The sequence below is a fragment of the Microplitis mediator genome, chromosome 9 (genome assembly GCF_029852145.1).
Source record: "Microplitis mediator isolate UGA2020A chromosome 9, iyMicMedi2.1, whole genome shotgun sequence".
Classification (NCBI taxonomy): domain Eukaryota; kingdom Metazoa; phylum Arthropoda; class Insecta; order Hymenoptera; family Braconidae; genus Microplitis; species Microplitis mediator.
In genome coordinates this window covers 4,405,563-4,430,232 of record NC_079977.1, presented here as the reverse complement: position 1 = coordinate 4,430,232, position 24,670 = coordinate 4,405,563, and the positions used below count along the sequence as shown (strand labels likewise).

Below are 24,670 nucleotides of genomic sequence, written 5' to 3'. Positions count from 1 at the left end.
TTAATATTAAAATAAACTTACACTGCAATAACACTATATCCTTAAAATAATCAGTGGCTTATCGTTCTTACGCTCTTTTATTTTATTTATTTAGATTAATTAATTTACTTTATTATCAACCTCATTACCATCAATTTTTTTTATTAAATTTCATTTTATATCAATAATTAACTTTCCAATTAACTAACAATAATTATATCGGTAATTTTTAATTAACAAAGCATTCGAAAAAATTTTTTTTATATTTTATTTTTTCCCGCCACTTGGAAATAATTTTAATATTTTATTTTTTGTTACAACAATTATTTATATGCAACGTGAGTGTTCTTAGTCGATCATATAACAAAAAAAATTAAATTTAAAAAAAAAAATGTAATTTTCTAATAATTAATTTATTAAAAATAAAATTAAAAAAAAAATTCTAAAAAATGTGTAGAAAGATGACATCAATTGTTACGAATGTATGTATATATATATATATTTTTTTTAAGTAACTATGATTAAAATTAAAAAAAAAATAATTCTGTATAATTATTTAAAAATTAAGCCATATTTAATTAATTTATAGTAATTAATAAGTAAAAGATTGAAGAGAATACTACAATAAATATTTTTAACCAATAAATATATATAATATATCAAAATATGCATTCATTATAAAACAGGTTCTTCCACAGTGTGATTTATTTATTTATTTTTAATTATTATTATTATTATTATTAATATTTATTTATTTGTTTGTTTTAAATGAATTTTAATTATTGGACACTTGTAACTTTGGCTCTGTCGACGTACCTGTTAATCGGAACACACTCTCGAGAAATACACCCGCGATATTGTGATCAAGATGATGACAAATCTAACATAATACTAGATTCCTCGAGTGCTGGTAATGGTAATGCATTTTTGTCCTCTTCAATTCTGGCGTCAGATAATTTTAAAAATTTAAGAACTTTGTCGGTCGCGTGAATACCAAAATTACTGGCTTCGCTCTGAAAATAAATTATTTATTGTGGTATTGATTTTTTTATTTATTCATTTTTAAGCTTTAGTGGTCGCAGTCGGGATGAATTTTTATGGTCTATAGGACTAGTGTTTCTAATCAGCTCCGGAAATTACTGAAGTTTTTATCAGAAATTTGAATTTGAATTTTTGAAAAATAGAAAAATTGACGTTTAAAAAATATTTATAATTTTGACAAAAAGTGAATGTACTTGGACATAGACACGATGAAAAATTTTAATTTTTTTTTAAATATAATTATTTGAGGAAATACAGTTTAAATTTTTCGCGAAAATTTAAAAGTTGTCAATAAAAAAGTGTAATTGGTTTTTTGTAAATATCTCTGTAAGTATTAAGTTTTTGAAAAAAGTGCAAATGACATTTTTTGTAGGGCTTCAAATTATCTACAAAAAAAGTATCTTATAGTTTTTTCAAAAACTCAATAGTTATTGAGATATTTTGAGTTTAAAACTCCAAGAATTAGATAAAGAAATTCGGAGTTTAAAATTGACTGAGATTTTTTAAAATTCTTTTGACTGTTGAAGACTAAAAAAAATTCGATAGTGAATGCCTTTGGACAAAAAATTACGACGCGTTTTCATTTGTTTCTCTATTCGCACTCAAGTGGATAAACGGTACTATCTTTGTTGCACTTGTACAGTAAATGGAAACTTTGTCCAAGCTTTTCTCGTAAACAAATGGAAGTTGTCAAAAAATTGAAGTGCACTTCGCTAGTTCATAGAGTAAAGCATCGGGTCTGTGTCTTTATTTAGCGTTTAGGGTTTTTATCTCAGAGAAAAGCTTGGACAAAATTATCTGAAAACGGTTCTTAATAAAAAATTTATTTATTCTAGTAAATGAAGTTCAAATTTTCCCGCGAAAATCTAAAAGTTATCAATAAAAACAAGTATGATTGGTTTTTTGTAAATATCTCTGTAAATATCGAGTTTTTAAAAAAATTGTAAGGTACCTTTTTTGCAGGGCATCAAATTCTCTGTAAAAAAGGTTTCTTATACTTTTTTCAAAAACTAAATAGCTACGGAGATATTTTGAATTTAAAATTCCAAAAATTAGATACAGAAATTCGGAGTTTAAAATTGCCTGGGATTTTTTGAAATTCTTGTGACTGTTGAAGACTAAGAAAAATTTGACAAAGTGAATGTCTTTGGACAAAGAATTAATAAAAAATTGATAGATTTTAGTAAATGAAGTTCAAATTTTCCCGCCAAAATTTAAAAGTTATCAATAAAAACAAGTATGATTGGTTTTTTGTAAATATCTCTGTAAATATTGAGTTTTTGAAAAAATTGCAAGACACCTTTTTTGTAGGGCTTCGAATTCTCTGTAAAAAAGGTTTCCTAAACTTTTTTCAAAAACTCAATAGCTACGGAGATATTTTGAATTAAAAATTCCAAGAATTAGATACAGAAATCCGGAGTCTAAAATTGTCTGGGATATTTTCGATTTCTTGTGACCATTGAAGCCCAAGAAAAATTGATTACTTACCGAAGTCGTCAAATTCATAAAATTGTAAAATTTCTGTAGTATAGATATCATTAATGAGAAATTATGGTCAGGAAGTTTACCGCGTACTAGTGTTTCATATTCCTGCAAAAACAAACATTAATTTTTAATTATTCACATTAATATTATAATCACAATGTATATGTTTAAAAAGTATATCTACCATATTATCCATAATTAAATTGCCAAGTAAAAGTACTACATGCGCACCAATCATAGTGTGTTCCATATGACGACTAGCTTTCTGTAAAACTGCAATCAAAAAATTAATTAAATTTTATAATAAAATATAAATAATTAAAAATTTAATATTAATTAATAAAAAACTAATAATATATTACGTTTAGCCACAGTCTCAGCAATGAATTCTTCTTGTGTTTTTGCAGGAGCTGATACAGTTTCTGATTGTTCAGAATCTTTTTTTCCATCTAAAATATCATCAGTTTTCTGTTCTTCCCCACGTGCCATTTCTTCTTGTTTATAAAATAAATCAATGAGCGCATCAACGCCACCTTCTTGGTCTAAATTAAATAAAATAAATAGATAATTAAAAATTAATTATTTACAGTAATTAATTAAAATTTATCAAACTTACGATCAAATAAATTTTCAGGACACGGCGGTGCCCTAGATTTAATGAGCAATTCTTTGTTATCATCGCACTGTTCAATTAAATTAATTAACAGTATAAGTGTCAATATCATCATATCAAATCGTTTTTCTTCCGGTAATGATTCTGGTACTCGCAATAAGAGATTCAAACTACAGTCTAATACATTGCTTTGTGATCCAACTGATTTACTACCAAAAGCTGTAAAAGAAAATAAGAAATAAAAAATTAATTAATTATTTTTAAAAGGATATTAAATTTCAAGAGATAAGCAGATAAAATAAAGTGACCATTTAAAAGCTAATTAAATTCTCTACAACTTTGTTGACAAAAAAAAATCTCAAACTTTAATCACTTCGAACTTTAAATCCAATAATATTTTTTTTTATATATAAAGTAGTAAAAAAATTTAATTACTTTTAAAACGACTTTTAATTAATTAATGTAATTATCTCTTAAATTTCAGCTGATATTTTGTAAGAGGTTCAAGTGAACTTATATTTTTTAATTAGCGGTGTTTCTACTAGATAATAATAATAATAGTCGAATAGGTCATAAGCCTGCCCTTCATGTCTCTCCCCTTAATCGGCAGGTACTGAGTCCAAACAGCGACTACTTGAGCACTTTTTTGAGTTTCGTAGCATCCCGTTATAAGCCTCCGGGAAAATTCGATAAATTATAAACTGACAGAAGGAACAAAATTTCAAAATTAATGATGGAAATTTACTATCGATCTTTCGCGGATAATAATTTTATAAATATTATTTATTGTTGATAATTGTAATGATTAATTACAATTAATGCTTCCGTTACAATTTAAAAGTTTTATTGAGCATTATGTTGATCAATAACAATTATTATTATTATTACTGTAATTAAGACCGTTGTCATTATTATTTTTTCCATTACAATTATTATTTTTGTAAAAAGATAAGAATAGACTAGACTAATCGGGATACTGGCGCATGTGACAAATCGTAAATATGACGTTTAAAATGATGGAAAATAAACACAGGCTTATAACGAGTAGTCGAGATCAAAACCAAACGCGCGGTAGCGGGAGACTGAAATTTCAAGAAAAATTTCCCCTGTCCCCTAGATCAGGCTTACGGCGGGTAGTCAACTATATTTGAATTTTTTTCCCACTGTTTTGTAATTAATCAAAAAATATAATATTGTAGTAATAAATCTGTAATAAATTGATAATTCCGTGAAACTTTCAAATACAGGGTGGCCACAAAGAAATGATTTCAAAATTCCCTGATATTTCCCGGTTTTCCAGTAAAGTTTTTCACATTTTTCCCTGATTTTGAAATTTTATTCGTATCATTTAGATATTCAAAGTTTTTATTATATTTTCATTTTTAATAATTTAATTTGATAATTAAATCATAAGAGAAACCAGAAAAAATGGCAATAAAATAAATTAATATTGCCTACTTTTGATTATTCGATGTTAAAAATGTATAAGTTAAAATATTTAATAAGAAATTTTATAATTTAAATAAATTCAAAATACACTGGTTACAAAAATTAAGGGATATTCAAAAAATTTCAAATTTTTTAGTAATTTTAAACAGTTTGTAACTCGAAGGAAAATGGTCGTACAATAAAAACAAAAAGTCACTGTAGCTTCAAGTGTCTAGTTTTCTGATCTGGGTCTTTAAATTTTTTTATTATGCACAATTCCGGAGCAATCAAAAATCAATCATAATTATCGAAAAAAATTTATTGAAGCTCGAAGACCGTTTTTAAGACGAGCAAAAATTTGGTAAATTTCTTTTTCGATAGTTTTCTTAAAATTACTCCGGAACCGCACATAATAAAAAAATATAAAGACCAGATCAGAAAACTAGACACTTGAAGCTACAATTTGCCTTTTTTGTTTTTGTCGTATGACCATTTACCCTCGAGTTACAACCTGGGGAAAATCACTTTAAAATTTGAAATTTTTTTAATATCCCTTAATTTTTATAACTAGTGTATAATTTAAAATTTTTTAAATTTTGAACTGTTACAATTTAATTCCCGGATACTTTTCGAAATTCCCTGACATTTCCATGATATTTTCGTTGCATTAAATTCCCTGATAATTCCCGATATTCCCAGTTCGAGGCCACCCTTCAATAAAAATTTCCCCTGTCCCCTAGACCAGGCTTATGACCTGTCGACTGTAAAGTAAAAGACCCAGTACCCGACCACTAGGTCAAGTACTGGGTCTCTCCCCTTAATAACAATAATATAAATAAAAATCTTACATTGTCGATTGAATCGATGCGTGAGATTAATAAGAACTTTCAAAATCGCAAATATGCATTCACGTATAACTGCCCCAGTAGACGATTTATCACTGACATCAATAGTAGGATAAATAACAATCTCCATTCCACAGAGATGATACAAGCTGACCATGGTGCTGACCAAAATACCCATCTCATAGTTCAACAAATAAACCTGATTCTCTTCATTCATGTGCGTGACATTTTCCAGAACTCTCAAGCACCTATCGACCTTTCTAAGTTTATCAAGCAGCGGCTCGGACCAGCCAGTTCGCGTGACGTTGCTGGCCTTGATAAATCGATAGCAGTCAGTTATCGTCTTAACGATATGCTCAAGACCACCCAGTTCTCTCAGCTCCTCTTTGAACCATTCGCCAGCGCGTTTAGACGTCAAACTCAGCAGCGTCTCCATGGCCAATTGTCCCACAGTAATATTGTCCAGGTTAAGATGTTTAGCGTGACCTTGGGACTGGATATCAGCACACAGTTGCCGGACTTTTTCCTTGTTTTTTTGCAACTCCGTACGACTTAACCCGCAGTCATCGAGAGCGTCCTTGTGGCTGGCATCCGATTCCAAAAGACTCAGCATCAGTTCAAGACAATCGCGGTCTAAGTCCATGGCGAGTCGGTCCTGACTCAGGACAAACATCACCGTCGCTGTACACAAGCCAAGACTTTGGTCTTTGGTCGCATCGTGCAGAGCTTTGAAAAATTTAGCGACTGTACCATGCGCTCTTACGTGCATCCGGAAAGCCGGCGCCATGCATTTGCTGGCAAGTCGAATGGCACTCAAGCATCGAGTCGCATTCGGATTATTTTCGCGCAGAGTATCTAAAATATATTCAACATCGTCATTAAACTCCTGGAACTCCCCGCTCTCTTGTATCTGATGAGCCTTTTTTACATTTTTTACAACAGTATAAAATCCCTTGACTTTTTTCCCGCATCTCACACTCGTTATTGCCTCGGCATCGTCACCGAACTCAGTGTCGTACTCTGGGTAAGTGACGACTCGAGTCAATGTCGAGTCTTCGAGCTCGTCGAAGTCAACACCGGGCCCAGCGCTGGTGGATCCCGATGCTGCACTCGGTGTTGAAATATTCGCTACGGTATTTTCTGGCGCGATCGATTCCTTGTCGTTGTCGCACCACTTGTGCTTATAAAGAGCGCGACGTTTGTTGCCATTTGTCGCTCCGGCTGACCGACTCTTAAAAATACTTCCCTTCTTGACAGCCGGTTTCGCTGTCATCGGGGTCTGCTCGACAGAAACAGAACTCGGTTCGCTTGTTTGAGTTTCCGTCTCCGTGTTACCGCTCGCTGCTTCGCTGTCTTCACTTCCGGAAAACCAGTCCTGGTCGACGAGAGCTTTGGCCACTGGTCGGTCTTCATTGTGGTCATGGTCCTGCTTTGCTTCTGTCGATTCTGTTTGATTGTACGTCGGATTATAAGTCGGTTCTTCGTAATACGTGTGGTGGGAATTGTCAGACACTGACTCTGGGTCCGACTGAACCTCTGACGGTTGAGGTGGAGCTGGAGGTGGCAAATCTATAGAGCAGTGCTGGACATCTGTGGTAATACTTTCTAAATCTTGAGGTTCTGATTCATCAACAGCTGAAGTTGGTACCGAGAGTGACGGAGATACCGGCGGCTCTAGTCTTGATGACGACGGATCCCCGGCAGCTTCACTGGAGAGAATGTCAATGAGTTCTTGAGTTGATGTTGGCAGTGGGTGACGTCCAGTTGCTGGCTCTACCACGGGTTTGTTTTGATAACTCGGACAGTCAGTCTTTACTATGTCGTAGTGAGATATGCTGGTGTTGTTTGAGTCAGTTATCGACTTACGCAGAGTTAATGACAGCCCAGAATTTTGTCCCGTTGACGCAGGTGCCGGTGGTGGCGTGAGATCCAAGTTAAGATTTTTCGCTCGACTACGAGTCGTACGTCGGGTTGGCACATCTTCGTCTAGAGGAATAGAGACAGTTGTCACTGAAGGCTGCTGAATATTTAATGACTTTGCTGAGGTTCTTTGGTCCCTAGTTTCGGGACTGCTTCTAACCAGGTCCTGCTTTGTCGGGCTTGGTGGTGATATTCTGTATGTATCAGGCTCACACTCTGTTACTTCTTTACTGTCGCCACTTACTAAGCGAGCAGTACCTTTGCATATTCTCAATACTATCGGAGGTTTCCCATCATCGCGAGTCGACGTATCACTCGAGCTACTGTCCATACACTCGCTTATTTTACGCACTGGTGTGTACGCCTTGGCTTGGACTTTGCTAGCCGTGTGAACTTTTTGTGAACGAGCACGTGGATGGTGGTGGTGATGCTGCTGCTGCAGCTGAGGATCAGGTACAGGTAACTGTCGATTTAAATCAACTTTAGATTCGTCGACCGCAGGAGCATTTCGGCTTTTGAAAAATTTTTTGGGTTTTACTACTGGCACTGTTGGTACTGATGCTGTCACTGATGACTCTGACTTGGGGTCTAGGTCAGTATCAAATGAAAATGGATCCTGGTTTGAATTTTTAGTGTTTACTTGAGCATTTTGATTACCGTAATCCAGTTTCATTCTCTTGGTACCAAAAGTTTTGTGGATTTCGTCTTTACGTCCTGTAATTTATTAATTGATAAATTTATTTTAAAATTTTGGTAACTGACAGCTGAAAAATTTAAGAAAAATAAATAAAAAAATATATATATTTATAATTACCATTGATGTTGGTACTTCGTATTGATGTAAATGATGTTATACCCCATTTGCCAACAGTACCAGCAGATTTAGCAGCTGATGGGCGGTTACTATTTTCCCGAAATAGCTTGTCAAATTGAATGCTACCAGGTGTAACACTATTCACCTTACGACTGTATGATTTTGTATAACTACGTGACGTCATTTTATTATTAATTTTTTTTTATCACGACAAATAATTAATTTCATTTAATTATATTTTATTTCATAAATATATTTTTATAAACTCACTGATAACACCACCGTAAATCTTCATAATTAACGTAAAAAATTTTTTTTTATAATAATAATAATGATAATAAAACAATTAACTGAATTAATTTAAGCGCAAGAGTAAAAAAAAGTTGAGGAAATTTGAAAATTTAAAAATATTTTTTTATGCTTTTTCATTAAAATTACGATATTTAAATTTTTAAAAAATATTTGGTTATAAAATAGATAATTAGTCAATTCGGAATTTAATTTGCGGTAGATATTAAAGAAACAAACGCCATGTTCTATTTGCTACTCTCGCTCTCTTGCGCTTCGTTTCTCTTTCGGTTTTCTGTCTTTTTTTACTGACTCCGATGGATGCACTGAGTAATTTATAACCGATATATATATGTATATATATATACTTGTGAGGTATATTTTATCTATTATTCATTAAGATATAACTTGATAATTTAATTGTGATTGACAAATTTAAACTTTATACTAAACACCAAACTATTTGTAGTTACGTATTTATTGGTTTTTTTATTCTTACTTTTATATTTTTTATAATTATAATTAATGGAAATGTATGAAAAAATTTAATTATAATTATTTTAATATATTAATCATAACATGATTTTTGCCATCTGTCGATGTGATGTTTTTTGCTTAGACTTGGACCTCACTTTAATTTTAACAAGATGGACATTTTATTCAAAAATATTACACTTGACTGAAGCGCCACCGGTAGTCATTTTTTTGAATTAAATGATTAATTTTATTGTTTAATTATTTATAATTAAATAATAGATGATAGAAATTTGTGACTGACGTACGAAAATTTTTGAATTTTTTTTTTTTTGGAAAGTGAATTTTGTTCGATCGGTAAAAAATTTTAATTGGCGCCAGATTTGAATTATAAAATTTTACGATAGTGAAAGTAGCCGACTTTTAATTAATTAATTAATTAAAGTAATTAAAAAAATGAACGTACTGATTTTTCATTGATGTAAATACGAATTTGTGAATTTTTATTTTACTTGCATTTTATTTATTTATTCGAAAATTTAAAAACTTGACAGTCAGTTAATTCACTCGTTTTTTAATTAAAATGTTAATTGTTACCATATAAATTTTTAAAAAATATAAACAATATATTTTTTGAAATTCTACCTGTCAATATTTTGTTTATTAAAAATTAATAAAAATTTTTAATGTCTGCTACTTTCGGATCACAAAATTTTAATGATACTGAAGTTAGCAGACGTCTGATAATTTTTGGAATTTATTTTAGACAGTAAATTATAAAAAAAAAAATTTGAAAAAATTGCACATGTAGTTTTTTAAATTTTCTACACGTGCATTTTTTGACTTTTTTCTTTTTTAATTAATTTGTTGAAAAAAAAATCCCAAAATTGTTAATTGTCGTATAACTTTAGGAAATGATGGTAAAGTTAGCGGACACCTGACAATTTTTAAAACATTGAAATAATAAATTAAAATGTTTATAAAATAAAAATAAAAAAATCCATGTTTAGAAAATTCAAAATTCTGTGCATGCATTTTTTAAAAATTTTATTATTTTGATTATTTAATTTTTTTAGATGTAATTAAAAATTTGTCGCATGTCTGCTACATTTACACTCATCTTTAGGAATGAGGCTGAAGTTTGCTGACGTTTGATACAATAATTTTTTTAAAAACAATAAATTATGACAAAAAAAATATTTGAATAAATTGCACCTATAGTTTTTTAAATTTTCTACATGTGCATTTTTTTAGTTTCTATTTTTTTGTAATTGATTTGTTGAAAAAAAAATCCGAAACTTGTCTGTTAATTTCAGGATCATGATACTGAAGTTAGCCGATTAATAATTTTAAAAAAAATATTAAATTTAAAAACAAATGTTTTAAAAAATTGCACCTATAGTTTTTGAAATTTTCTACATGTGCATTTTTTTATTTTTTTTTTAAATTATTGTTGAAAAAAAATTCGAAAATTCTAAATTGTCTGCTAACTTCAGGATGATAAAATTTTTCGTACGTTGACGTTCTTGTTATTTTATGAAATCATTGATTTGGTAATTTCCCGTCATTATTTTTTATTTATCTTGAATATTTAATCTTGTATCAGACGGCTAGACAGGTATACAAATACATAAATAATTTATTATATATAATTAAATTTAAAAAAATGAAATATGTCTGAGGGATTTATACATTCGGTAAAAGTTCCACGGCTTTATAAAACGGCCTCTAGTACCGTTAAAAAAATAGTTGAACGCAAAGCCAGTTTGAAAGAATTAGTTTATGAACGAAAACACCCGGTAAGGTTATGTAAATAATATATATTTATTGTCACGTGCTTTTACATTTGTTAATTTTTTTTTTTTTACATTTAAAATTTTAAAAATAAATCATTTATTTTAATTGCAATTTTAAATCTTCTGTCAAAAAAAATTTTATAATTAAAAAAAAAAGATTTGGAGCTGATAAATTATTTTAATATATATAATATATAGACCGGATATAAAATATAAAAATTAGAATTTTAAATTTCAATTTTATGAGTGTGAATGTATCAGATATGAGACAATTAGTAAATTTAAAATAAATGAATAAATTAATTAAAATAATGAAATTTAAAAAAATGTGCGCGCATTTTTTGAATTATTTAAATACGCATTTTTAAATTTTTATTCCACTTACAATTTATTTATTGGTTTGAAAATTTGAAAAATTGTCACTTGTCAGTTACATCCACTCATATTTTATATGGGAATTAAATTTTTGATAAATAAAATTCATGAGTGTGAATGTAGCAGACATCAGACAAATTTAAAATTATAAATAAATAATTAAAAAAGTAATATTTCGAAAAAATGCACTTATTAATTTTTAAATTTTATTTTATTAATTTTTTACTCTATTTATTAATAATTTTAAATTTGTCTGATGTCTGCTACATTCACACTCATATAAAATTACTGAACTGATCAAAATATTTATTTAAAAAAATTTTTATTATTTATTGGAGACTTAAAATTTACTATAAAATTTGATATTAAAAAAAATGAGTCGATAATTAATTTTTTAAAAATTAAAATTAAATGTAAAGGCAATAAATAATTGATTATTATAATAATTAACTCGCAGGAAATAGGACTATGAGAATAATTGAATTATTTCAAACAAATTGAACGTAATTTCATTTATTATGATTCTGGTTAGTAGGCAATTAACAATTTTCGGATTTTTTTTCAACAAATCAAAAAAAAAAAAATAATACGCAAATTAAGTTTAGTATTTTCTAGAACTTTGACAGAGGGCTAAAAATTATGATACTTAGTCGAGGTCCAATAATTTTTGAATTTTTTTCAAAATAATAAATTATATAAAAAAAAATTTCTCCTTCACTGTTTTTAAATTTTCTACATGTGCTTATTTTTAATTTTCTTTCTTTTTTTGTGTTTCATTGTCAGTCTACTTCATGACCATTAAAAATTTCGTATTTTCCAAAATTCTAATTCGTCTCCAAGAAAAATTATTTACTCTACTCTAGAGTTCTTTGAGTATAAAAGAAGTCGGATACCGTTTTATCTAAAAATAATTACTGTTACTTTGATAAAAGGTATTTTGAGTCATAAATAAATTCTGGTTTAAACCCAAGTTCAAAATATTATCCTGAAGTTAGCAGACAGTCGACATTTTTTTTTTAACAATTCAATTTAAAATAAAAAAAAAACAAACTAAAAATATACACATGTAGAAAATTTAAAAAACTGTAGGCGCAATTTTTTAAAATATTTTTTTTATAATTTGTCATTTTTAAAAAAATCCAAAAATTATTAGACGTCGGCTAATTTCAGTATCATTTGAAAATACGATCTGTCATTTACTTATTTCATAATTATTAATATAAAATAAGATAAAAACGACGAAATGTTTTACTTATTTCCGGAGACAAGATTTTTGCCTCAATTTCGAAATGAATGGTTCATATTTTTGATATTACGGTGAAAATGCTGGTCTTATAAAAAAAGTTTTGAAATAAAAGTTATAGGAAATTTAATTTTACGGAAAAAATGTCTCTTATGATTTTTTTTTACGACCAATATTTTCACCGTAATTACAAAATTAAGATTCATAATAAATGATTCAAATATTTGATAATTATGGAAATCTTAATATTGAAATTACGGCTTTCTTATTAGTTCTACAAAAAAATTGTAAGACACATTTTTTTTATAAAATTAAATTTCGAACAACTTTTATTTGAAAAATTTTTTTATACGATCAATATTTCCACCGTAATATTAAAATTTGAGCATTAATTATTAATTGTTATTTTTAAATTGAAGTAAAAATCCTTTGCTTATTTCAAATAAATAAATTGTTCTATGGTCATATTTCCTACGAGTTAATGATTATTGATTTCAATGTTAATAAATATATATAATATACACTAAACATATCTATATTTCAAATTTATAATGTTATATAATTTTAAAATAAAATTAGAATGTAAAAGCACTTTATGCTCTCGCTGCAACGACACTGCAACATTCATCTCAATTAACTCAATTACTTGAAAAAACTCAATTACTGAAAAAAGAACCACGATTGGATCAATGGTTAGCACGTGTCCTAATAACCGAACTAATATGGGGAAAACAAGTCTTACAGTCCGACGCAAAACCAATTTTGACAATCAAAAATTACGAAAATCAATTACGAGATGAACTAAAACACACTACCGATATTAAAAAACCATTCACGAAAGGTAATAAAATTTTTTATTCGTTTATTATTAAAAGATGATTATTATTTTTTCAGAAAACGTCGGTTTCCTTGATCACCATCAGCATCATTTGAAAACTGAGATATTTTGGCGCTTTTTTAACCGGAAATCTTCATTGCAAATAATTAATTTTTTAAATCTTCATATTATCGTTGATATAAATAATATATAATGAGTTCTTTCAATGCATATCTTACATTATTTTTTTACACAGTGTTAATGTTTACTTTACCATTCGCTTCATTTTATGGAACAGAACATTATCTAACAACTCATTATAAATTAACTGACTTTGAATGCAATTGTATATCAGTAATTGCTGCTGTAATAACTGTTAATTTAATAATAGCGTCATTTGTTTACAAAGCGTTGAATGAACCGGACGATCCGAAAGAATCAGAAGATTCAGTTGATTCAAATCAGCAAGAAATTTATAGTCATAATAAAGATGATTAATTTTAAAATATATTATTATATTTATATGAAATTCCATTTATTGTACGGGCTTTTAAATTTATCATAAATAAATTAATATTTGTAATAAATGATGTTTATATTTATTTTTTTTAATTTTAAAATCATACTGGAGTCAGCCGATGATAATTTTTGAATTTTTTAAAAGCGGTAAATTCAAAAAAAAAAATATTTTAAAAAATTCCACTTGGAGTTTTTTAAATTTTCTACATGTGCATTTTTTTAGTTTTTTTTTTTTGTAATTCATTTGGTAAAAAGAAAAGAAACAAAAATTTTTGATTGCCTGTTAACTTCCGGATCAGAAAATCATGATACTGAAGTTAGTCGACGTCTGATAATTTTCGGATTTAAAAAGAAAAAAATATTTTGAAAAATTCCACATAAAGTTTTTTAAATTTTCTACAAGTGCATTTTTTTAGTTTTTTTTTTTTTGTAATTCATTTAGTGCAAAAAAAAGAATCAAAAAATTTTTGATTGCCTGTTAACTTCCGGATCAGAAAATCATGATACTGAAGTTAGTCAACGTCCGATAACTTTTTGATTTTTTAAAATAGACAAATTTTAAAAAATTCCACCTAGAGTTTTTGAAATTTTCTATATGTGCATTTTTTTTTTTTTTTTTTTGCAATTCTTTTGGTAAAAAAAAAAATTAAAAATTTTTGATTGCCTGTTAAATTCTGGATCATTAAAAATTATTTTATTTTATTTCAGTGGGTAAGCCACGTTATGTACGAGTCAATACGCTCGTGATGACAGTCGATGACGCAATAAGAGAATTTATAAATGATGGGTTTACTTTATTACCGAAAAGTCAAAATTATCAGTCATATCTCGAGTCACTGGAAAGTTTAAGCGGTTACTCGTTTATTCAAGATTTTCATTTACGCGAATTATTTGCTTTTGCTGCTGGTACGCATTTTTATGATCATGATGGATATAAATCTGGCGCCATTGTCCTTCAGGATAAGGTAATTTACCTGTCATTGTAATTTAGTAAACAATTTTTGAAATTTTACGTTTATTGATTTATGATATTAATTTTATTTTAGGCGAGTTGTTTACCAGCTCATTTATTAAATCCACCAACTGGGTCAGTTGTTTTGGACATGTGCGCAGCACCTGGTATGAAGACAACCCATTTGGCAGCGATCATGCAAAATGAAGGGTAAATATAATAATTTATTAATTAATAAGATGGATATGAATGAATAATTTTAGTGTAATCCAATTCTGGAAATTTTAAACTCAAAATATCTCATTAGTTTTTGAGTTTTTAAAAAAATTACAAGAGACCTTTTTTATAGAGAATTTGAAGCCCTACAAAAAAAGTCTCTTGCATTTTTTTCCAAAACTAGATATTTACAGAGATATTTACAAAAAACCAATTATCCTTTTTTTTATTGATGTTTTAAATTTTGGCGGAAAAATTTGAACTTCATTTACTAAAATAAATAAATTTTTTATGAACTCTTCGTCGAAAGGCTTTCACTATCAAATTTTTCTTAGTCTCCAACAGTCACAAGAATTACAAAAATCCTAGACAATTTTACACTCCGAATTTCTGTATCTACCTCTTGGAATTTTAAACTCAAAATATCTGAATAACTATTGAGTTTTTGAAAAAAGTATAAGATACCTTTTTCACAGAGAATTTAAAGTCCCACAAAAAAGGTCTCTTGCATTTTTTTCAAAAACTCGATATTTACAGACATTTAAAAAAAACCAATCATACTTTTTTTTACTGATCTTTTAAATTTTGGCGGGAAAATTTGAATTTCATTTTATAAAATAAATAAATTTTTTATGAATTCTTTGTCCAAAAGCATTCACTTTGTCAAATTTTTCTTAGTCTTTAACAGTCACAAGAAATCCCAGACAATTTTAAATTACGAACTTCTATATCTAATTCCTAGAATTTTAAATTCAAAATATCTCAGTAGCTATTGAGTTTTTGAAAAAAGTATAAGAAACCTTTTTTACAGAGAATTTGAAGCCCTGCAAAAAAGGTATCTTACAATTTTTTTAAAAACTCGATATTTACAGAGATATTTACAAAAAACCAATCATACTGTTTCTTATTGATCTTTTAATTTTTGTCGGGAAAATTTGAATTTCATTTAATAAAATAAATAAATTTTTTATGAATTCTTTGTTCAAACGCATTCACTTTGTCGAATTTTTCTTAGTCTTTAACAGTCACAAGAAATCCCAGACAATTTTAAATTCCGAACTTCTATATTTAATTCCTAGAATTTTAAATTCAAAATATTTCAGTAGATATTGAGTTTTTGAAAAAAGTATAAGACACCTTTTTTACAGAGAATTTGAAGCCCTACAAAAAAGGTATCCTACAATTTTTTTAAAAACTCGATATTTACAGAGATATTTACAACAAACCAATCGTACTTGTTTTTATTGATCTTTTAAATTTTGGCGGGAAAATTTGAACCTCATTTACTAAAATAAATAAATTTTTTACCAATTATTTGTCCAAGTACATTCACTTTGTCAAGTTTTTCTTAGTCTTCGACAGTCACAAGAATTTCAAAAAATCCCAGTCAATTTTAAACTCAGAATTTCTGTATCTAACTTCAGAATTTTAAACTCAAAATATCTCAATAACTACTTAGTTTTTGAAAAATTTACAGGATACCTTTTTTACAGAGAATTTGAAGCCCTACAAAAAAGGTCTCTTGAATTTTATTCAAAAACTCAATATTTACAGAGATATTTACAAAATACCAATCAAACTTTTTTCTATATGAAAAATTCCTAAATATTTATATACAATAAAATTTTTTCACAATTTCAGGAAAATATATTCCGTTGAAAGAAACGAGCGTAGATATCAAGTACTTTGTGATCTGATACAATCATCCGGTGCCAATATCGTGACGACAATAAATGCCGACTCATTGACAATTGACTCAACAAAATATCCTGACATCGAATATATTCTAGTAGATCCCAGTTGCTCTGGTTCGGGGATGGACCGTCCAGAACTCAACGAATCTTCTGGTATATGCGAGCCATCGCGTCTTAAAAGTCTGCAATCATTCCAAGTATTTTTATTGCGTCACGCGTTATCTAATTTTCCGTCAGTTAAACGGATTATTTACAGCACGTGTTCAATTTTTGCTGAAGAAAACGAAATGGTTATCGATGAGATTATAAATGACATCGGCGATGCCTATAAATTGGTACCGGTTAAAAAATTACTGAACAATGAGTGGATTAATTACAGTTCTGTTGAGTTCAATTGCAAAGACAATTGCCTGTATGCGAGACAAAATGTCGATTATTGCAATGGATTTTTTGTTGCTGTTTTCGAACGTAATTTTGATGTTCCGCTTCCGGATTTTAAAAAACACAAGACTGGAATGAAAGTTGAGGAGCGGGTGGATACTGAGAGCGATAGTAAAAAATTTGATAATAAGGAAAAGAAGAAAGGAAAAAATAAAAGGAAATTTAAAAATTTTGAGGGAGAGACTGAGGAACTAGAGAAAGAATTTAAAATTAATGAGAGTGGAGAGAAGAAGAAATCGTTGGATGAAGATGAAAAATTGGAGGTGAAGAATGATGTTGGAGATGAAAAAAATTGTGAGCGGAAGAAGAAGAAGAAGAAGAAGAAGAAGAAATTATTGAGTGAAGCGGTAGAGGTGGAGGCTGAAGCAAAGTTTGAAGTTAATGAAGAAGAAAATGATGGAGAAATTTGTGGTGAGAAGAAGAAGAAGAGAAAAAATGAAGAAGCTGAAGAAAAGTCGGAAATTAATAGAGAAGAAAATATTAAGGAAATCGGTGGTAAGAAAAAGAAGAAGAGAAAAAATGGAGAAGCTGAAGAAAAAATAGAAATTAATGGAACAGAAAATAATGAAGAAATCGGTAGCAAGGAAAAGAAGAAGAGAAAAAATGGAGAAGCTAAAGAAAAAATGGAAATTAATGGAGAAGAAAATAATGAAGAAATCGGTGCTAAGAAAAAGAAGAAGAGAAAAAATAAAGAGATGGAAATCAATAATGAAGTTGATAACGAAAAAGTTATCAAGAAGAAAAAAAAAGAAAATTAAGTGATAAATAATTGTAACATTTGACAAATGATTTTGTAAATAATAAAGAGAATAAAAATAAATTTTGTTAACAAAAAGATTTTTTAAACAAGACCCAGAATTTGAACAAATAAAAAAATCTATCAAAATATTGAAATTTGATTGGAAAAATTCAATGATTGTATAGAAACAATGACAATTTGTTGTATAAATGACTTATTGTAAAAATATTGTAAAAATAAGTTTCAGATTGAAAAATTATTTATTATTTTTAACAAATGTAAATATAAATAATTTTGTATCTTTTGCTTGTTCGTAGAAAGTTAATTATTGATTTTAAAGAAAAGTGAGTTTATATCTTTTATCAACTGTTTATAATATCTCTAGACATTAAGACATTCGTGTATTTAAACCTGCGTCAGTATTCATATCTACCCTAAAAAATTATATTTTTTGATAAATTACAAAACAATGGGAAAAGAAATTTAAATATAATCGACTTCCCGTCATAAGCCTGGTCTAGGGGACAAAGGAAATATTTCTTGAAATTTCAGTCTCCCACTACCGTGCGTATTAATTGAATCGTTTATTTGAGAAACCCCATAAGCCATGTTTTTTACGAAATTGGGTTTTTTGCATTTTTGGGTTCTTTCGATGTCTCTCCATAGAAATCAATCAAAATATGCATCAAATTAGCGTTTAAAAAAAAATTAACGGGGTGACAGCAATTTTATTTAATTGAGAAACCCCATAAGTCAATGACTCAAATAACCATATGCAGTTTTATTTTTACAGAAATAACTTTTTTTTTTTTTTTATTTAAAATTCGCGCTTTTTTGGGAAATTAATTTCAAATGTTGTTTTATTGTTGACTGTTATATAACTAATTAAAATGTTTAAATTAATTATAATTTTTTGTAATTTCTGAGTTTCAGAGTTCAAATACATATTTAATACTTCATTTTATCAGTGTAATAAATGATTTGAGTGGAAACATTTAAAAAAACAATGATTTTATAACTTTTTTTCCGTTTGGTTGAGAAACTCCATAAGTCAATCAACTTTAAATAATTTTTTTAAGCAGTTTCAGTTAAAAAATTAAATTTTTCTTGTTGGAATCTTTTTCAGAGACGCTAACTTTATTGTATTCAATTATTTATTTATTATTTTAATGTCAAGTTTTTCCAAAAAAATGTTTTTTGTGTTTCCTGAAAAATTTTGTTTTCTTGACTTATGGGGTTTCTCAAATAAACGAATCAATTACAGTAATAATAATAATAATTGTTATTGATCAACATAACGCTCAATAAAACTTTTAAATTGTAATTAATCATTACAATTATCAACAATAAATAACATTTATAAAATTATTATCCGCGAAAGATCGATGGTAAATTTTCATCATTAATTTTGATATTTTGTTCCTTCTGTCAGTTTATAATTTATCGAATTTTCCCGGAGGCTTATAACGGGATGTCTGCTACGAAACTCAAAAAAGTGGTCAAGTAGTCGCTGTTTGAACTCAGTACCTGCCGATGAAGGGGAGAGACATTACGGGCAGACTTATGACAGTCGACTGTAGATATTTTTATATCAAATCGTTATAAATTTATTCATTGCATCGTTTAAGACTCGAGACTATTTTTACGTAAATTAACATAACAATCATAATGTAGATAAAATTTATTACAGATTTAATGTCTAATTATCAGACTTAAAATTTAAAATGTCGAGTGAAAAAATAAATGAGCTCGTCACATGCACTTGACCGTTAAAACTCATCCGAGTAAAATAATAATAAATTTTATTAATTACATCCCATAACGCGATTATTAAATTTATTTTTTCTATTCTTTATGTTATTTTTATAAAATATTTATAGAATATCATACATTTAATATGTAAATTAATTTATAAGTTAAGTAGGTCAGAGTTTGAGCTTACAGAAAAGTTCATTGTGATTAAGTCGTGGGTAGTCGAGTAGTCGAGTTACCCAGTGACTCAACTTAACTGACCGACGAGGTCAATCAGGAAAGCACGAAATTCTTATTACAACGACACGATTAACGGCATTCTACGTCATATCACGTTTTACTGGGTATTATATAACGCTGCGAGCGGTAATCTCAACTTCTGGAAAGTTAAAAAAAAAATGTTAATTAAAAAAAAAAAAGAAAACAAATAATTTGTGTATCCTTTCACCCACTCGTTGTTTGACCAAGTCCACACGCTAAAACCTCATTCGCATGACGAGACCAGTGGAAAAAAATTATATTGTTTGAGTACACGACAGCCTCGCAAAAGATTCAAGAAAAATTTTTTTTAAAAGCATTCTAGTAAAAAATAAAAATAATTATGATTCAAAATTTAAAAGACAATTGAAAATTTTTGGATTTTTTTTCGGCAACTCAATTACAAAAAAAAAAAAAAAAAAAAAAATATGCACATGTCGAAAACTGAAAAAACTATCGGTGCAATTTTTCAAAATAATTTTTTTAAGAAAATCAAAAAATTATTAGATGGCAAATTTCAGTATCAAAGAATTTCGTAATTTTTTAAATAATTAATGAATTTTAAAAAAATTTTTGAAGTATTTGTGTAGTAAACAAGAAAAAAAAAAAATATGCACATGTCGAAAACTGAAAAAACTATCGGTGCAATTTTTCAAAATATTTTTTTTAACAAATCAAAAAATTATTAGATGGCAACTTTCAGTATCCAAGAATTTCGGAATTTTCTAAATAATTAATGAATTTTAAAAAAATTTTCGAAGTATTTGTGTAGTACACAAGAAAAAAAAAAAAAAAATATGCACATGTCGAAAACTGAAAAAACTATCGGTGCAATTTTTCAAAATAATTTTTTTAAGAAAATCAAAAAATTATTAGATGGCAAATTTCAGTATCAAAGAATTTCGTAATTTTTTAAATAATTAATGAATTTAAAAAACATTTTCGAAGTATTTGTGTAGTAAAAAAATTTTTTAATTTTATGATAGATCGATTTGATCATTAGATCAATTTTTAGATAATTTAAAAAAATAGGTTGATATGGGATATTAACGGAAGTCAAGTGCGTGACTTGAAGTCTCAGTAATAATTTTCTAATGCCACTTGGAGGCTTCCTAACTCCACACCTATGCTACTTAATATGTGTACTTGCATATACTTGTGTACGTTTACTTTCTTTGTGATACACAATTTTCTTCCACGAAACTACCCCGTTATCTCACGCTTGCGAGCTTTGTTTCTACACCCGCTGCATTCCCCTTTCTTACAGATAATCACCTTATTATATTAAATACATGCTAAACATTAAAGAAACTCAAAGGTAAGTGTACTGTTATTACGTTGGATATGACCAGTTCACTTGAGAAAACTTTACTTAATTATCCTGAGTAAATAATAATAACACAGAGAAAAGTCGATAGTCGATAAAAATTATATTAATTTTTTTTTCACGGCAGTTGAAAATTTTTTCTATTTACTATAAATATTTAACGTATTTGAGTTCCCAAAAACTTATTATTTCTTTACGTATCCCGTTTTGCCCCTCCCTCCCCTATATATTAGACTGTCAAATAAAATCGATATTTTTTTTGGTTCCATTCGAAAATTTTGTTGCATGTAATAAAACAAAAAATTAGAAACTTTTTTGTAGATCATTTTACTATCCATCAAATAATTTTATCCAATTTTTTTAAGCCTTGTAATTTAAAAGTTACAAGTTTTTAAAATTAATTGTTTGGAAAAAAAATCGCAATTTTCGTGAAAAACGTGAAAATTTTTTTATGTCGCCTTAAACTGTATTGACAACAGCAACGGGAGTAGTTCGGTGCTCGCCACTAGATGGCGCCCAACCACTTGGGTTGTTCATGGTAAGAAATAAATTCTAGAGGTTTTATATTCTGAACTTGAAAGCTATTTGGTGTGAAAAATGATAAATTGTTTTTTTTTCAAATTTTTCCACAAATAAAAAGTACAAACTACAAGAATAAAACAAAATATAAACGAAACTTATATATTAATTTTTGTAAAAGTCTTAAATAAGATAACAGCTTTTTGTATCCAAGCTAATCAGAACTAAAGAGAATTTTGAAACTGAAACTGAAACTATTTGGTTTTGAAATGATTTTTTTTGTTGCGTTCAACATTTTTGTAACTCATTATTGTGTATGAACGATTCGATATAATTTCGTTAATAATAATATTATATTGAAAGAAATCAATATAATATTGGATATAACGAGGCTGATTGAATTTCATTAATTAATTTTAAAATTACTAGTTGATTTAAATATAAAATCAGAGCAAAATTAAGTTTGTCAGATTTAAACTCCAGCAGTATTTTTTGTTTAGCTCATCGTGCTGTTGATTCGTTTAAAATCTGCTCTTGACACGATAATGATTCTTTTAATATTTTTGTTTTAATTTTTATTGATCATAATGATAATAAGTATTATCACGTATGAATACCTCGATACAATATCTTCAGTAATAATATTACATATATAGAAAGTAATAAATATAATACTTTACAACAAGACTGATTTGTTTTCTTTCATTAACTTTAAAATAACTAGGGGCGTGTTCAGAAATACACTCTGGAGGTGAAAAATTACGTATCCGAGTGTGATTAGTACCTTTGTAATGTTAAATCGCATCTATGGTTCGACTAGAGGATATTTCTGAACGCAGGAATTGAATATTTCTCTTCCAGAAGGTGTTTCTGAACACGCCCTAGATGATTTAAATATAAAATTCGAACAAAATTAAAGTTGACATATATTTTGACATTTTTCTTAGTTTATGATAATCTTGGGTATTATAATCTTGCTGAGCCTTTCATATGGTTTTCAAGGGAAATCATGGATGTGTACTTCTCGCAGCCACCAATACCACACATGAGTCGGTGCAAGTTTTGACTCACGTCTTTTTTACTTTCTCGACACCAGCAGTATTTTATTCTTCTTTCGTTCTTCTGCAGAGATTTTTTTTGAACTGCTCTTTTCTAGTACTAACATTTTGTATAAATATTAATTATGTTCAGCATGCATTTTCATTTTTTCTCTCCGTCATTTACTGGCAACAGCATTAGCGTACCAGTATACGGTTGAAAAAAAAGAGCGACATCTAAGACAAGAAGGCGGGAAAAAATGCGGGAAAAAATGGAAATAAAAAAATATTTTTAAATTGCTTTGATTTTTGGCAGCTATTATTAACTTCATTTTTTTTAACCAGAGTGTGTGAGCCAGTACTTGCTGAACAAGTGCGAGTGCGTTGCACGATTGCCCTACGCCACAGTTTTCTTAGTCACTCGATGCGTTCGTAAATTCCGAGGGGCTTTTATCAGTTCGACACCTCACTCTCATAAAGATGTTGAGCAACTGGTTTTGAAGGTCAATAGAACGATTTAACTATGAACTTTTAAAGTAATAAATCGTTGATTTTTTGACATGCGCTCTGCGAATTCCCAATGATTGATGATTGAGTTTAAAAATTAATTTTCTTAAATACAAGCTCAAAATGCGCCATTTTTTATTTTATGGCTGGGAATTCGCACTGTGAAAATTCTCAAGGATAGATATTTAAAGCTCAGATGTGAGCTTGAAAAAAAATTCAGTTTCCGGTTGGGAATTTGCATGCTGCAAAGTGGACAAAAGCAGATTTCAGCACAAATCGACATACGGCAAGAAATCTTTTTTTTGGCGTATTTTATAAATTTAGTCACGTGGTGACTGCAGGTCGCTCGTTATTTCTTAAATAAATAATCCGGTAAATTTAATTTATTTGAGCCAACTGTTGAGTTCCGATTATTATAATTTTTAACTTCCCGCTAAGAAAATTTAAAATTTAAAAAAAAGGAAAGTTATGTATACGCGCAACAAGTTCATAGTTCCTGACAGGGGTCGCACTTTAGAGTAGTATCCTAGTGTAGAGGTCTGGCAAAAAGCTTCGGTACCTCCTCGATATTTAAAATACCAAAACATCTGGACTCTTGGTCACCTGGGGACCTGGGTAACTGAAACCTGGGGATATCCTAGACTACAGACCTATGGACTATTGCATTATAGTTCACTGACACGTAGAGTCCACGCCGACGCCTACAACTCGCGGAGCACATAAGTGCGGGTAAATGAGTACGAAGGGAGCGACACTCGACGTCGGGACGCCACTGTCGAAGGACGCGTGTGACATTAATATGTAAAAACTTGACTTTATAGTTTATCAGTTCGATTATTTGAATTTTAATGTTACTTTTTTTTAATTTTTTTTTTTCGTCGGTTACTAATTTTTGATGAATATCAAAATAAATAAGAAACTATAGTTGGAGGTTCATTTATTTAAACGAGTGTTTGAATTTAAATAAACAATACAAAACTGTGGGAAGTTTAATAAACTTTTAGTGCGACGGTGATTTTTTTTTTAAAGTGAATTTGTGGTATTTTATGTTAATTATTTTTGAAATAATTAATTAACATTAATACGAATTAAAAATCTATGGAAATAAATAAATAATGAATTGAAATTTTTTTTTTAAATTCAAATTAAGATTCAAAATAATTTTTTTTTCATTAAAATTAAATTTTTTCTTTTTTAAAAATTGAAAACTAGAAAAATTATCATGAAATTCAAAAAATAAAATTGACAAATATTTTTATTTATTTATTATAAATTTTGAATTTTATATTCAGTTTTGTTTTTTTTTGTTAAGTAATTTCTTGTATTTTCAATTTGCGGCTGACTAATGATGGGGATTTTCTACTAGTATTTGAAAGACTAAAAGTTTGAATTCTAAAAAAACTTATAATCAATTTACTGAAATATTATCGTAGTAAAATAGTAAAATTAAATGTTCAACCTGACCCTGGTCTGAAGGTTTACGAACTCGAGAGATAGCCAGTATCTGAGGGCATTGTACCGGATGCGGGTGAATGACTAGAAGGGCGAGGTCTTTAGACACCCAAGAATAAGAATGCAGATTTTGCATAAC

At 28.5% G+C, this 24,670-nt stretch overlaps 3 protein-coding genes across 3 annotated transcripts in view; 2 read left to right on the top strand and 1 right to left on the bottom strand.

Annotated features, from left to right (window-relative positions):
- Positions 1–76: 76 nt before the first annotated feature.
- LOC130674130 (protein wings apart-like) lies at positions 77–9,035 on the bottom strand. The gene is made up of 7 exons (XM_057479385.1): positions 8,126–9,035; positions 5,395–8,025; positions 3,122–3,337; positions 2,868–3,047; positions 2,690–2,778; positions 2,509–2,610; positions 77–992 (listed from the first exon to the last, which is right to left on the bottom strand). Exons 1-7 carry the CDS (start codon positions 8,307–8,309, stop codon positions 843–845), a joined length of 3,552 nt encoding a protein of 1,183 aa, XP_057335368.1. The 5' UTR covers positions 8,310–9,035; the 3' UTR covers positions 77–842.
- Positions 9,036–10,458: 1,423 nt separating this feature from the next.
- On the top strand, positions 10,459–17,805 carry LOC130674131 (28S rRNA (cytosine-C(5))-methyltransferase). Its single transcript, XM_057479386.1, has 5 exons — positions 10,459–10,686; positions 12,881–13,142; positions 14,346–14,602; positions 14,684–14,799; positions 16,447–17,805. The coding sequence occupies exons 1-5, from the start codon at positions 10,561–10,563 to the stop codon at positions 17,696–17,698; spliced, it is 2,013 nt and encodes a 670-aa protein (XP_057335369.1). The 5' UTR covers positions 10,459–10,560; the 3' UTR covers positions 17,699–17,805.
- A 5,909-nt stretch (positions 17,806–23,714) lies between these two features.
- The window catches only part of LOC130674775 (echinoderm microtubule-associated protein-like CG42247), a 40,171-nt gene continuing 39,215 nt past the window's right edge, over positions 23,715–24,670 (top strand). The window contains exon 1 of the mRNA XM_057480188.1: positions 23,715–24,118. The gene's annotated coding sequence lies outside the window, so the exon portion shown is untranslated. The remainder of the gene's footprint in view (positions 24,119–24,670) is intronic.

What these genes read in the sequence shown, in the direction of transcription:
- LOC130674130 (XM_057479385.1), bottom strand. Translation starts at nt 8,309, where the DNA reads ATGACGTCACGTAGTTATACAAAATCATACAGTCGTAAGGTGAATAGT. An exon ending in ATTTAATTATGGATAATATG is followed by an intron (nt 2,611 to 2,689) that starts GTAGATATACTT and finishes TTGTTTTTGCAG; the next exon opens with GAATATGAAACACTAGTACG. An exon ending in TTATGAATTTGACGACTTCG is followed by an intron (nt 993 to 2,508) that starts GTAAGTAATCAA and finishes ATTTATTTTCAG; the next exon opens with AGCGAAGCCAGTAATTTTGG.
- LOC130674131 (XM_057479386.1), top strand. Translation starts at nt 10,561, where the DNA reads ATGTCTGAGGGATTTATACATTCGGTAAAAGTTCCACGGCTTTATAAA. An exon ending in TTTATGAACGAAAACACCCG is followed by an intron (nt 10,687 to 12,880) that starts GTAAGGTTATGT and finishes AAATAAAATTAG; the next exon opens with AATGTAAAAGCACTTTATGC. An exon ending in TAAAAAACCATTCACGAAAG is followed by an intron (nt 13,143 to 14,345) that starts GTAATAAAATTT and finishes ATTTTATTTCAG; the next exon opens with TGGGTAAGCCACGTTATGTA.